Source organism: Blastomyces gilchristii (genome assembly GCF_000003855.2).
Source record: "Blastomyces gilchristii SLH14081 genomic scaffold supercont1.2, whole genome shotgun sequence".
Taxonomy (NCBI): Eukaryota; Fungi; Ascomycota; class Eurotiomycetes; order Onygenales; family Ajellomycetaceae; genus Blastomyces; species Blastomyces gilchristii.
This window is the reverse complement of record NW_003101681.1, coordinates 855,197-871,019: the sequence shown is the minus strand read 5'-3', so window position 1 is coordinate 871,019 and position 15,823 is coordinate 855,197. Positions and strand designations below refer to the sequence as shown.

Sequence of the window (15,823 nt, the reverse complement as noted above, 5' to 3'; positions counted from 1 at the left end):
GAAGATAGAATGTTAAGAGAGAGAGAAGATGAAAGAGATGATTTTCTTATTTTCTTTATCTTCTTATTTAATAGCTAAAATTAGATTATAATATATTTTCTTTCTTCTCTTCACTCTCTTTCTATTTTACTTTTCTTTCTATTTTTTACTTAGCTGACTGTGAGACTTCTTGATCATAAAGACCTTGATCAGGTATGAAGTGTCTTGTATAATAACTTTAAGAGACTTTTAGATTGAGTCTTCATATCTCTTTCACTTAATCTGAAGATAAGTCTTGTCATTCTCTGTATGCTTTCTTATAATATTTTCAACTTTAAATTGTAACTAATTATCAATGAGTATTGACTCTGATAATAAGTGCTTCATATCTGCTTCTGTTAACATAGTCTTTTTCAGATGAATAATGAAGATTACTGAGTGTATTCATTAACTGATTGACAGTTTGAATTGAAATGCAGTATCTGATATTCTCTGAAGAATGTCAAATAAGTCTATCTGTAAGAGTGATAGCTTGAATGTTTCTTTTAATGTGTAGCTCTTTTAAGCTTTTTAAGTGAGATTCAAGAAGATTCAATCATTAATCTGAATAGTTGACTGAGAATGAGATTGATTGAAAGACTCAGTCATTCTAACTTTTATCAGAGTATATAAGTTAAGAATGTCTTGCTGTACTGTGTCTTATACAGTGATGAACTCAGGTATGTCTAGTAAAGCTTTCTCATTGTTTAATGACAGTTATCTAAGCTTTACATCTGTGAGTAGCTTGAAGAGAGAGATTATTACTGACTATACAGCTACTGAGTTCAACACTCTTTTCACTTATTCAAGCAGAGCAGTTCAACTTGCTTCATATTCATCTATAAGAAGTGTTCATAATATAACTTTGATTGTGAGATTAATTCACTCACTTTAACTGTTTAAGTGAGAATTGTAGACAGTTATTATTCATGTCTTAATTCTTATGAGTTGAAGAACTGACTTTCAAAATTATAATGTAAATTTGAGATCTCTATTTAAAATAATTATCAGTGAAGGCTGTCAGCAGCAGATCATCTTCTTATAGAAGTCTTTCACTTATTATAAAGCATTTTATTATTTCTATTCTACAATTAGAATTACTGCTTTTGAAAATTTGTCTGTGACTGTTAATATAGTGTCATAATTATCACTCACAGATAATTCTGTAATAAAATCAATTAAAAGAACTTTAAATAACTGTTTTAAGAGTGAGATGAAGTGTAATTTACTCTCTGACAAGTGATTCAGTGATTTAACCAGTTGATAATTAAGACATTGTAATAGATGATTCAGAATTCTCTTTCAGACATGAGAAAGAAAGAAGAACTAGTGAATAAGATCTTCTATTTAATGAAGACCAGAGTGACCTGTCATATTGTAACACATATGAATGATATCTCATATCAGTGATTTGAGAATACAGAGATATAATTCTTTAAAGAACAATAGCTCATTCTGCACTGTAAATAACTGATATTACTCTTTCTAACTGATCTTATGAAAGACCTTTTCTAATGTCAGATCATGAGAAATATCTCATTGTAGTTACTTTTTGAGTTCATCAGTAAGCTCTATCACTGTAGTTAAAATCATATATATCTTCACTGAAGATGTATCTGTTATCAGTCAGTCTGTCTGATTAATGATGATTCAATGAATTTTTTTTTCTGCTCTTCAGAGAGAATCTCTTCTGAATTATTATATAGATAATACAATCTGAATAGAGTGTCAGTATTAGCATGTGCAGGATTCTTATAATAGTGAATTGTCATTCATAAAAGATATAAGCTTAGAACTAAGACTTAATTTATCAGTCAGTTACTACAATGATTCAACCGCTCCACCACGAACTCGCTCGATTTTTCGAATAAGAACCCGCCGATAGATCCATCGAAAAGCCCTCGATCATACGAGCATTTTGACCCCATCGCCGACCGCATACCCCGTGTGGTGGTGGAGTTATCCAGCCAAATGTGAACCAGACGTCGTTCGAAACTCCTGTGTGGGATTATCCCCCATTCTCCCCTACCACACCACAACCCCGGGCCAAATTGCCATACAAATTGTAAGGTGAAGAGACCTAGCCATATGCACCAATCTCCTCGATTTTGGAAGATCCCCGATCTGTAGTTGTGGAGATATCTGAGGAGCGACCTCTGTGAAAACCCTGTCCATCTTTGATGTTCCAAAACACCAACGCCAAGTCTCACCCTTGTACCGCCCTTCCTAATCTGGCCCATCCCCGGCAGAAAAATACAAAAAGATACCTCGGCGATAATATCAAGCACATAATCAACAGCCACTTCTGAAGTGCAACCTCTGCGGTCTGTCTTCAGTGTATTGAGACATCAATGCCAAGTCTCACCCTCGTACCACCTGTCTCAATCTGGCCCATCCCTGACAGAAAAGTACAAAAAGATACCTCAGCAACTGTACTTGATACATAATCAGCAGACATGACAACTATAAAATCAGTATATCTCAAGGTCTGACTGAGCCTTTAATCCCTGCACAGTGAGATATATTAAATCTAGTTTTAATATCTCAATATTCAATAGATTCTGCAAGGGATTGAGAACAGCAACACTAGGTTTCTATTGAATATGAGAATTAACTCTATATTGATATAATCATTAACAAAGTCTTCTATTTTGAGATATAAATAACCAGTTTCTCTACATTCTGCTGGCAATATTTACATTATTATATAGAAACAGACTTATATTCTCTATAATATCAAGACTCTGAAGAGGGAAAGTCTTGATAGAGAGTATATAGTAGTATATATCTTAGCAGTTTCTATCTCATTCTTCTGCAGCAGTTAATGCAAAAAAAAAAAGATCTTAGAAATAGTTTTTTACTTCTCTTGAAAAAGTAAGATGTTTTTCTCTGAGTTTTACACAATATTCTTATAAAGAATTAAAAACAGAGTTATTTTTCATCATAATTTCATATTCTTTTAAGTAAGAATTACTTTTTCAGTGACTGAAGAGCTTTCATTAATACTTAATTCTTTTTTACACTCTTTATTAACTGATTTGAGTTGCATACTTGTTGTGTGAGAAGAATTGAATAATTTAGAATAAAATTGAATAGTTTTAATCAATTTCTCTGCAAAAAATTGATTTATTTTTTGTCAGTTTTTCTCTCAAAAACTGTCATATCATCTGATTTATTATCAATTGATATCATACTTTTTCTCACTGTATTCCAAGAAAGAGATTGTAAAGATTTTATTGATTTATCTTAAAAATCAATTTTAGTTTATTAGATTCTCTTTAAAAATCTAACCTAGTTACTGAACTAGTGTGAAAAAAAATCAGATATTTTATACATAAAAGTCTGTTATTCTTCTTTTGAAATAGTCTGACTAACTTTTCAATTGAAAACAGACTTAGAAACCTCTTAATTGAAACAGTCTGATCAACTTTTCAATTCAAAAGAGTTTAAATATCTCAATTGAATTAGTCTGACCAACTTTTCATTGAGTAAGAATAATGAGTTTGAAAGTACACTCAGTTGATGTGGAAAAGAATGCTTTCTCAGATGCTATTCCTGAGATTGAAATTCTGAAGAGAAGAAAGAAAGAAGAAATAGAGAAATAACAAGTTCTTGAAATACAGAAACTTGAAAAAGCAAGTAAAATTCTTGAAAAGCAGTGTCTGAGTGAGATGAATGAAGAAGTTCTGTTAATTCTTCATGCTCAGACTAGACAACTACAGAAAGTGATCAAGTTCAAACTTGGAATTTCAAACACAGTTCAAAAAACTTTGAAAATTTCTAATACAATCACTGACTCTTCAGTTTGCTCTTTCTTCTTTTCTACTTCATCTTCTTCTTCTTCTTTAAATCAGAAGAAAACATATGCTCAAGCAGCAGAATCTGCTGTCTTCAAACCTGCTATCTCTAAATCTGCTATCTCAAAACCTGCTCAAAATTGTGAGAAAACTGAGAAGAATATTACTCAGATCTCTATTCATAGAAAAGAAGAGAAAAAAATGTAAAAAGAGAAAAACTTTCAAATCTTCAGAAATAGAAGACTTATTCTTAAAGTCTTAAATTAGAAGATCTTGTAAAGAAACAAGCTAAACTCAAATCTTATTTTTAGAATTAGAAATGAAATTAACTAGCAGTTCTTTTCTTAGTTAATAACTGATATTGAAGTTCAAAAATCAGTTATAGCTTCAATTGAGTTATCTTTCTATGAAAATTTCACTATTTTGACTATAATATCTGAATTCAGTGCAGAATTTCTTATTCAGAATGAGAATCTCTGAAAATCAGTAATAAAATCTCTACTGAATACAACAATTCTATCTGAGAGAGATGAAAAGTGAGATAAATTCATTCTTTATAATATTTCAGTTGAAATTTTTGACTGTGAGGAAGAAATGCTACTTCTCAAAAATGAAATAGAAGAATACAACTCTATTCAACTGAGAAAAGAGTCTGTATGACTTAATTCAATTAAGTTCAGATAAAGCAGAAGAAATGCCTCTGTTTTAATATATATAAAGATACTTAAATAATCAAGAATCTCTGAAGTAAGAGTAGCAGATTTGAAAATGAGAGTTTATGAATACAAAGACTCAAGAATGAATCTCAAAGCTTAAACACAGTGTTCAAACTGTCAAAGATATGAACACTTTATAATATCTTATTTCAGAGACTTAAAATGCACATTCTGTGCTAGAGATTATAAAACTAGTGAGCATAAATATGAAATATGCTTAAAAAGAGATGAAATATGTCAATATACTCTGCTTAAATGCTTCAATTGCAAAGAAAAACATGCATCTAGCTCAAAAGAATGTGTATTTACTTCAAGAAACTCAGAAGAACTGAAGAAAAGATGAAGCTCAAAGTAAATCTAAAACTGAAGAGAAAAGTCAAGTCAGTAAATCTACAACTGCAAACTCAAAAAGAAGAAACTCTCAACTATCTAAATCTTTAAACTTCAATTCTTCAGCTAAATGTAAACAGAATTTGAATTCTCAAACATCTGTTAAGATTAGAGAATTGAGAAATAACTCTGATAATAAACTAGATAGAATGCAAGCAGTTGAGATTAGACTGGCCGCTGAGACTATGAATTTCACATTTGATCTCATTTAATCTGATCTCATACATTTCTTGGCGTGAATCTCACTGAGACTAGTCATTAAAAAACATGCAAAGTAACTATATATGAGATCTTAAAATGAAACTATTACTTGAAAAAAATGAGAAAGTGATCTTATTTGATCTCATTTAGTCTCACTCTTGACATAAAGTTACTATTTTTAGACATTTTAAGGTTTTTTTTAGACTATTTTAATTTTTTTAAAAAGTAATGCTTTTTGATAACACTCAAATGAGATTTAAAGTCATTTAAAGCAATAAAAATAATTTAAATTGAGAAGTGAAAATCATGATCTCATTTGAAAAATGTAATAAGAGTAGACAGCAAGTTTCACTGAGACAGTATGAAACTACTATCTAATGTTAAAACCGTGTAATGAAATCGGTTGAATTGATAATGAAACTATCAAAAAATCTGATTCTGATCTCAGACACCGTCACACAGTCAGTCTAGTTAAGATTCCTGCTTTTTAAAATAGTTATAATCTACTATCTGATGATAGTGATTAGATTCTACTCTATCTTCACTCTCTTTTAGTATAAATGTACAACAAAAACAACAAAAAAAGTTTAAAAATACTTTAAAAATTACATTTATTCAAAACAATGTGAATAGAAACTCAAACTGCATTTATTCTTGTCTTCAGATTGCATTTGAATAAAAAGTTGACTTTGTACTTCTTCAAGAATCAAACTTTGATACTGAGTAAAAGTACATTATCTCTCACTCAAGCTATTACTGCTTTCTTTCTGAAAAATCTGAGATAAAATCAAGAGTAGTGATCTATGAAAGAAAAAGATCAAGATATCAATTTAATCTGAGATTTAATATCATATCTGACTCTGATATTCTAGTGGGTGATATTATAGATAAAGAGAATGAGTTTAATACTATTCAACTCATAAATATTTATAATAAAAAGTCATTGAAAGAAAACAATAATATCTGAACAATTAACAGAGAATTTTTGAATATAACTCTCTTGAAAAACTCTATAATTGTAGAAGACTTCAATGCATATTATCTCTAATAAAACTCAGAATGCATAAGAGCAGTAAGAGCAGACAAACTAATTAAATAAACTTTTGAGCATTTAATATTTTTAGTTAACAAGTCTGATCAACAAACATTCTTTAAAAAAGACATGAAAAAGAAATCTATTATAGATCTAACTTTTCTATCATAAAATCTAATTGAAAAAAGACTTATAAACTGATTTATTAATTCAAATAAAACCTCAGAATCAGATCATGAGATCATTTAATTTAATATTGAACTGAGTAAAAAACAAAGAAGTGAAAATTCTCTTCTCTCTAATCAGTATAACTTTGAAAAAGCTGATTGAAAAGCAGTTGAAGAAAGAGTAAAACAGCTGAAATCTGAAAAGCAAAGTGAGCTCTATTGAAATTAAAGTCAAGATATCTTAAATAAAATGCTTGAGAATAGAGTAAAGCTGATTACATCTATTTCTCTAACAAGTATTGAAGAAAATATTTCAAAGAAAAAGTCTTCTGAGTATTTCAAATCTTGATGAAATGAGAATATCACTTCTAAAAGAAAGTAATTAGCTACTGCTAAGAGAGACTGAAAGAATAACTTAATATCTGATGAAGTATTCAAAGCTATTCAAAATGAATATTTTTCAGATATTAAAAGAGTCGAAACAGATTACTGAAACAAATTTCTTAAAGAAGTATAAGAAAAAGAAGTTTTTAAAGCCTTTAACTATACTAAAAAAAGAAGTGTAGCAAAGCTTTCAATCTTAGAATATGAATTTCAGAATGAATCATATACAGCAAACTCTTTTGAGAAAAAGTGTCAAGCTTTTATGAGAATTCTCTTTCAAAACTCATCATATTTAGAAGAGAAGAATATGTCATTTTATGAATATATTGATGAAAATAACTGGGAATGATCTGAGCTTACATATGATGAACTAGAGTCAGTAATATTCTTAAGTTCAATTAAAACTGCTACAGAGCCTGATTCAATCAATCACTTAATTATTCAAAACATATATTTCTACTTAAAGAATGAATATTTTAAGCTCTTTTTCAATCTCTTGAAAAATGAATATCATTCTGAATGCTGGAGAGAAGCCACTGAAGTGATTCTTATAAAACCTAATAGAAAAACTTCAATTTCTAAGTCATATAGAGTAATATCTCTATTGAACTGTCTAGAAAAGATTTTAGAAAAGATAATAGCTACTTAACTATCTTTTATAAGCTCTATTAGTAATTCTATTTTATTCAGTGAATAAATGAGAGATAGAAAACAATGTTCTGTAATTAACACTGTTCTCTGAGTTGTTCATGATATTCAAATAGTAAAGTATGAAGATCTGATCTCAACTGCAGTTTTTATTGATATAAAAGAAGTATTCAATTATGTTTCAAAGTCAAAGTTAATTCAGACTTTGAAGACATTAAAACTGTCACTTTCTCTAATAAAATGAGTTAACTGTTTTATGTCTAAAAGAATCATACAACTTTTCTTTAATAAAATGAAATAAAACAAGACTGAGATAAAAATAGAAGTACTGTAAGAATCTTCAATCTGACTCATTTTATTTACAATATACACTGCATATCTATTCAAAAATAGAAATATGAGAATAGTGCAATCTCTAAGTTATATGAATAATATTAATCTAGTCTACAGCTTAAAAACTATCAAAGAGAATTTGAAAGTGATTGAAAAAGCTGTAAAGAAAATCTTTGTTAGAGCAGATATTAATCAAATTCAATTTAATATAAATAAAACTGAGTTAATTTATTTCTTTTTTAAATTCAATGAGAAAGAACTATCTCTAACTCTTTTAAATAGAGAGATTAAACTCAGTGTAAATGTCAAATGATTAGAAGTATGATTAAACTTCAAGTTGAATTTTAAATATCACATTCAACAAAGAACTGTCAAGGCAGAAAGACTATTGAATAATATAATCAGACTATTAAATACAGAGAGAGATCTATTCTTCCAGGCTATAAGACAGTTATATATAGTCTGTATTAGACTGACCGTGTGACCGTGTCTGAGACCAGAATCAAACTTTACTGTTATTATATTGTCTAAAAGCATTACTTCTGATCATGATTTGTGTTCATCACATTGATTTCAAATCATGTTATTTCAAATATTAAAGATTTCAGATTTACTTTTCAAATAAAAATCTAGTTCTGAATAAAGAATATATTTGAATTCTTAGTCATATTTTCATTCTGATCTCATTATTGAGAATGATATTAAATAAGACTATGAATCACTTCTTACTTACATAATATCATAACATAGTACTTATTTGTTGAAAATTCAATAGAAAGTATTATTAAATATTATTACTTTTCTGAACACAAATCATAATTCATATAATTTTAATTATGAAAAAAATATAAAATATAAAAAAAAAACAAAAAACAAAAAATAAAACAAAAACAAGAAAAAATCACAATGAAAAAAAAGAAAAGAAAAGAAAAGAAAAAGAAAAAAATAAAAAATAAAAATAAAAAAAAATTAAGATCACAGAGCTGCAGCATTCTTAAAATACTTACTTCTCAGAGTCTTCATAATATTTATTATCAACTGTGTATTTCTCACAGTGAGAGTAACATAGCTGCAATGAGTTATTATCTTAATATCATCTAATAAATAATCAGTATATATCTGTATAAATGTGAATATTTAGAAAATGTACACTTAAAAAGTGTAGTCAGAGTGAACTCTGCTGTCACTTGAATAATATCAAGAACAGAATACTGAAATCAATGATTTTTCTCATTAATTTCATGAATAAGATGTGTAAAGATGATCTTGAGAAATATAAGATTTCTCAACTTCTGATAAAAATCAATCTCACAGAGAGACTCTATTTTCATAATATCAGAAACTGAGTATTATCAAAAATTATTACTTTTATACAATACACATACACTTACTATAACAATTCACTCTCTATGTATGTAACTGAGAGTTACAGCTTTTTCATACTATATGACTCTCTCTGAGATACTGCTGCTAATTTGCAACTTATACAGTCTCTCAGTTCAGTACATACTGTGTGTATACAGCTCTGTGTGCTGAGATCATGTTGATCATTATAATCTGATATAGTACTCACTTTTCACAGACTATGTTTCATTTAAAAGAGAGAGAGAAAGACACAACTGTTGTTTTATTAAGAGAGAATGAATAATTAGTAATAGTGAATATAATTTGATTCTTCTATATTTAAAATTTGATTAGTCTATACTCTTTAATTTAAGAGTTTCTAAGAGTGTTTTAATAGTTTTCATACCAGCTTGAACTTAGTGATGAGTTGACAAAGAAGAGAAAACAGAGAAGAAAGAAATGAGAATAACTTATCTTTATAATATAAAAACAGAGAATCACTGCAATTATTCTCTCTAATAATAAAGATCTGTTTTCTGCATGTATCTCTGATATAGATTATATAATAACTGTATATAAAGAATATCAACAGTGTATATATTGAATAAAGATAATATTACTATGTAATACTATAGCTGTTTCTGTATATCTCTGAAAGCTGTTAATATTTTCTTTAAGTCTCTTTATATTTAATAAGTTAGTAATATATTTCAATGCACTCTCTCTTTCATTATTATTATTATTATTATTATCATTATTATTATCATCATTATTATTATCATCACTATTATTATTATTATTATCATTATTATCATTATCATTATCATTATCATTATTATTATTATTATTATTATTATTATTATATCATTTCTGATTATGTCTTCTATCTTCATCTCTCTTCAATACTTACTGAAATTAATTATGTTATCTCTCTTTAAATATTCTGTGATTCTGCAAATCATCAAGACACATGAGTATTATTACAGATTGAAGAGAGAGAAGAAGAAGATGTTTAAGTAAAAGAAGATAGATTGTAAGACATGTGATAATGCCTTGAAGAGACTCTGTAAGAAAGTAGAATAATAATGATTTTAAGTAACACTTCTGATAGATTTAGACTAAACTAAGTATAGAAATAATACAGATAATGCTATCTGTGAGAGATTGAAAAAGAAGATAGTGAAGAGTCTTATACAGCAGTGATAAGATCAGAAGAAGTTCTGAGAATAATTTAAGATTAAGATGAAGAGAGAGAGAGAGAAGAAGAGTATTACTATAAATAAGTAATAATAGAAGAAGATTGAGAGAGTGTTGAAGTAAGAGATAAAGAAGTCAAAACTAATAAGTTTTTTATTTATTAAAAGATAATGATTTTTGATAATACTTCTGTTCTCTAATTAATTAGCAGAAGCTGACAGAGAAGAGAATTGAGACCTTGTTCAGATCTTGAATGTGCTTTATAATTCAGAATATTAAGAAGACAGCTCTACTCTCTGAGCATGTTAATCTGCTTACTACTAAAGTGAAACCTGAGACAGCAGACTGAAAATGCAGAATTTTAAGACATAGATTGACCTGTCTGAGAGAGAGTAGTGAGAACTCTTTTCTGAGAAGACAGCAGAGAGAGATTTTAAGATGATTATTATCTCACATAAGAAGAAGAAGAAGAATGAGAATAAGAAGTAAATTGTGAAGAATGATAAGAAGAATGAGAAAGAGAAGAAAGATAATAAGTAGAAAAAGTTTTTTTCTTTTTATATTAGTTAGTTATAATTTCATAATTATTAATAATTAAAATTAATTTTAAGTTTTCAAAAATTATTGTACAAGTTATAATCAATGTCAGAAATAATATATATATATATATTTAACTATCATAATTCACAAATCACTATAATGTATAAGTATCAACATTTTTTCAACATTAATATTTACAATATTAATATATTTTTAATAATATTATCTGATAATGTAATTTGATAACACTCTCTTTCACAATATTAATATATTTTAAGAAATATAACAGAGATTAATCAAGATTATTTATTTACTTTTATACATTGATGATATTCAATCTGAGTTTGTACTAAAATTATAACTAAGTTAAGAAAGAAGATTATTTTCTCTTATAATAATTCTTCTTATATATATCAGTGATCAGTTATTATTCTTATTAAAAATAAATTATTATCTTTTTTAAATCTTTATTATATCTTCTGAATTCACTTCTTTCACTTCTTTAACTTCTATTGAAGATTTATAAACTCTTTAAGAAATCACTGTGAATTACAAAGTCTATGTTATTTACAATTTAACACAGAATACTCTCTTTCAATCATGATAAATAATCACTTCATTCTTCACATCTGATTTCAGGTTATGAAATTTATGAAAAACTCAATACAAACATTGAGATGAACTATAAAATAATTATTAACAGATTGTATTATAGATTACTAAAGAGTCATCTCTCTACTATAATTACTGTAACTTCATTCAGAATCATTTATCATGAACTGATTATAACTCTAATGAAATTTTCTGATATCTGAAGTTATCAGAATACAGATAATAAAAGAAAAATAATCAGAAAATTACTACTGAGCTGATAAGTTACTTTATTAAATAATGATTTTTGATAATACTAACTGTCTAATTTAAAGAAAATTATGTGAAAATGATTGTATATCAGTACTCTGATTTCACAACTCTCATCTGATAACTTCTGTAAATAATTACTTTATATATGTATATCTCTGAATCTTTCTCTTCAATTAATTGAAAACTCTGAATTCTGAACACTTCTTTAAATACTTAATTTAAATCTTTATATTTCACATTGATTATGTCTTCAGTTCAATCTTAAGATACACTACAAAGTTAATATACAATATCTAGAATCAGAGTTGAAGAATTATTGAAGAGTGTCTCTCACAGTAAATGCATGAACTAGTACAAACAATCTTGCATTTATAAGAGTTATATATTGTTACATTGATGAGAACTGAACTTATTAAAAGATATTAATTGAATTTAAATCATTAATCAGTAGTTATACTGAGAATTATATAGCAGAGGTATTAATGACAGTGATTAAAAACAACTATTAAGATATTAGTCTCAGTCTTCTTATAATTATAACTGATAATACTATAAATAACTACACTATAATAAAGAGCTTGAAGTAAAAATTGACTTTGTATTTCTGAAATAATAAACAAGGTCATATTCTCTGCATTGCTTATATAATTCAACTTGTGATATAAACACTGATAAAGAATCTTAATATTGAGATAATAAATAATAAGATAACTGATTCTTGAGATGAGAATGAGATGAAAGTGATTACTTAAGTAACTTTTACATTCACTTTGTAAAAGATAATATTTTTTAATAACACTTTTTGATAATGCTACTGTTAATTTTAAATAGATTGATTAATAATTTAAATATCATAGATTTAAAACATTGCTAATATAATTTATATCTTCTTTAAATAATAATAACAATTTCATGATATTTAATAAATAAATAAATCAGTCATATCACTGAATATAATACAGAATGTTAGAACATGATAAAGTTCAATATATAAAATAACTGTTCAGACTTTTTAATTATATCAGATAATTGATTATTGAGTGTAACACTCTGATTAGAAAAAGATTCAGACATTGAAACTTTCTGATATAAAGTGAACTCAGTTACAATATGTGATTAATTTACTGTTTCAGTTTTATAAGACAATGAAGACAGTCTTAACCACTTATATATCAATACTGCAGTCAGTCTGATAAGTATATAATAGTTTATTTACTCATCTTGAGAAGCAGTTGAATTAATTAAAAAGAAATTCAGTCTGAGATAATACTATAATGCAGGCTATTATTACTGTAAGAAATAAACTGATATATTATTACAGCAAAACTGAACAATCTTTTACAGAGTACTATACTATAGCAGCTCTACTAGATTTCTTCTATTAAGTTAATATCTACACTTCTTAAGATTGAATAGAGAAGAAATGAGACTTATATATTAAATTAGTCTGAGACTACTATAATATTAACTATCAGAGATTTAAATGAGCAGATATTAGAGATATAAAGACAGTGAAATACAATTCTCTAGTAAGTAACAATCTTTGATAATACTTCATATTATATAGAACTATAATACTAACTTTGAAATAGAACTTGTATACATTGATTGCAATTAAAAATCAGACAAAACTATATACTTGTAAAACTGAATTTGACTGCTATCTTCAAGATAATTCAATAAATTTACACATTAAATCAATTCTAGAGTTATGAAAAATTGTTGAGAGTATATATTCAACTGTTACACTGATAATATATAATATTCTGACAATTTTATTAGCAGAGATAAGAATGAAGTAAAAGTTCAACTCAAGCTGAGATATTTATCACTATTACTGAGAACAATTACAAGGTGAAACAATCAAGAAACTCATGATTATAAAACATGAAATTATCAGACAGTTTAATACCTCTGATCACAGTATATCAGAGAAGTGTAGTTTTCATGAGAAAGTGAAGAATAAACTTATACAAGAATGTATTTAGTTATTTCATGAGTATTATCAATAATTGTTATCAAATTCTGATTATATAAGTAATCACTGAATGAACTGAATGAGACTGAATTTGATCTTCAGTCTCAGTCTTATTCTGATTCTGAAAGAATGATCATCTTTCACAGTTTATTCTGAGAAATTACTCTCATTTCACTGTTCTTGTATTAAATCTGGTCATTTTTCATGCTATTTCTCTCAGAAATGATTCATTTTCAGATTTTTTTAATGCTTGATTCTGGTGAAACTCACGTCAAGAAATGTATAAGATCAGACTAAATGAGACTAAATATGAAATTCATGATCCCGCCGGTCAGTCTAGTCTGTATTACCTCAGTAGCTGATTATGAAGTTCAAGTTTGACAAAATAATCAAGAGAATTTCACTGAACTCTTTCAAAGTCTGTAAAACAGAGCTTTGAGAAGAATTCTGAGAGTATTAAAATCATCTTCTATTAAAGTAATGGAAATTGAAGCTTCAATTTCTTCTTCTGCTATTAGATTTGAAAAGACCTGTATGAACTATACTCTGAGAGTTATAAAGATGAGCTCAAATTATATAATTGAAGAAAGAGTCTCTTCTTTATTTTCATCAATTAACTCTGAAAATGAACTGAATTGAAATAGATTTCTTGATTAAAATGAAAATAATTCTTCAAAGAAAATGTCTTCTCAACTATACAGACTATACTCACTGATTAAAAATCAATTTTCTTATTTAAATATTGAAAAAGTTGATTATAAGAAGATATCTCTCTGAAGAGAAAAGCTTGAATCTCTTATAAACTTACAAATAAGTGAACTATCTAAGAAGAAAGAATATGAACAGCATTTGAAGAGAATTTCTACAATTAATATAGAAGACTCTATTCTGATTTATTCAGATAACTTCAAAAATAAGAATTTAAATAGATTAGATCTAGACATTGCTTATACTGAAGATAATATCAATTTTATCTGAGATTTCTGAAATTTAGACTGTGAATCTGAAGTCTTTGATGCTGAACTATTTACAATAGTGAAAGCTTTCAAACTCATTGAAATAAAATCTTATAAAAGAGAAAATATTTTGAAAGAGACATGAAGATTCTCTAATAGTCAAGCTACTTTAAAAAGACTTAGAAATAGTCAGATTTATAATAATTAAATGAATCTTGAACTGATCTTAAAGTCTGTTTTGAAAATTCAAAAGAGAAGAATATCAAAGCTGATAATTCATTTACACTAAATTTCTGCTTATATGAATATTCATAACAATGAATTGACTGATTCAGCTGTAAAAAAGAGTTTAGAATTAAGTAGATCTATTCAAAAAATTATGTTCTGATCTTTTATAAAGAGAAAAATAAAAGAATCTTATTTAGACAAGTGAAATGAAAGCTGACAGAAATAAAAGAAGAGTATACATTATTCAAGATTTGAAACAAAACTCAAGTGAAAATCTTGTTCAATTAAATGTAAAAAGAAAATATTCTCATCTATAATACAGCTGAAACTAGAATATAGCTATTTCAAATCTTATATACAAAGATTTGATGATAGATTTGATTCAATAGAATGCTTATTCTGCAATGCAAATGAGAATTCTGAGCATATTGTAATACACTATGTATTATACAATAGTCTCAGAGTTAGATTGAAAGAGAAGTATGATTTAAATCAATTAAATATGAGATTCTTATTCTCAACTGAGATAGAAATTAAATACTTAATAGACTTTCTATCAGAAACTCAAGCAGCTATAAGAAAATGACTAAATTCAGAAGTATCTGAATATGAAGAGAAGAAAATCAATCAGATATAGTCTGTTAAAACAGCTATATACTATTGTTTAATAATTTGTTTTGTTACAGTCTCTCTTTACTTTATCTTTTTCTTTCAATTCTTTTCTATCTATCTATTTAATATATCTATCTTTAAGACTGTGTTCTCTTTTCTTTTATCATGATATTGTCAAATGATTTCAAAGTATCAGAAGATGTTAAAATACTGCAATTTGTAAACAGTTTTTATATTCTGAGCTGAAATTTTCTGATTTTGCATATCTGAAATTGATGAATGTATAATAGTTAACTTTATAGATATAGGAAAAACCCTGAGAACTAAAAGTTCTCAGATAGATGTCATAGTCTCAGACTGTATACATTTATAATTGAAGAATAATAATAATAATCCCGAGAGACATTTCTTCTACTT

At 26.9% G+C, this 15,823-nt stretch overlaps 1 protein-coding gene across 1 annotated transcript; it reads right to left on the bottom strand.

Moving 5' to 3' along the window:
* Nucleotides 1–1,832: 1,832 nt before the first annotated feature.
* On the bottom strand, nucleotides 1,833–2,413 carry BDBG_16242 (uncharacterized protein; the record flags this gene model as incomplete). The annotated part of the gene is made up of 2 exons (XM_031724233.1): nucleotides 1,833–2,323; nucleotides 2,392–2,413. 2 exons carry the CDS (start codon nucleotides 2,411–2,413, stop codon nucleotides 1,833–1,835), a joined length of 513 nt encoding a protein of 170 aa, XP_031576151.1.
* Between the last annotated feature and the right edge of the window lie 13,410 nt (nucleotides 2,414–15,823).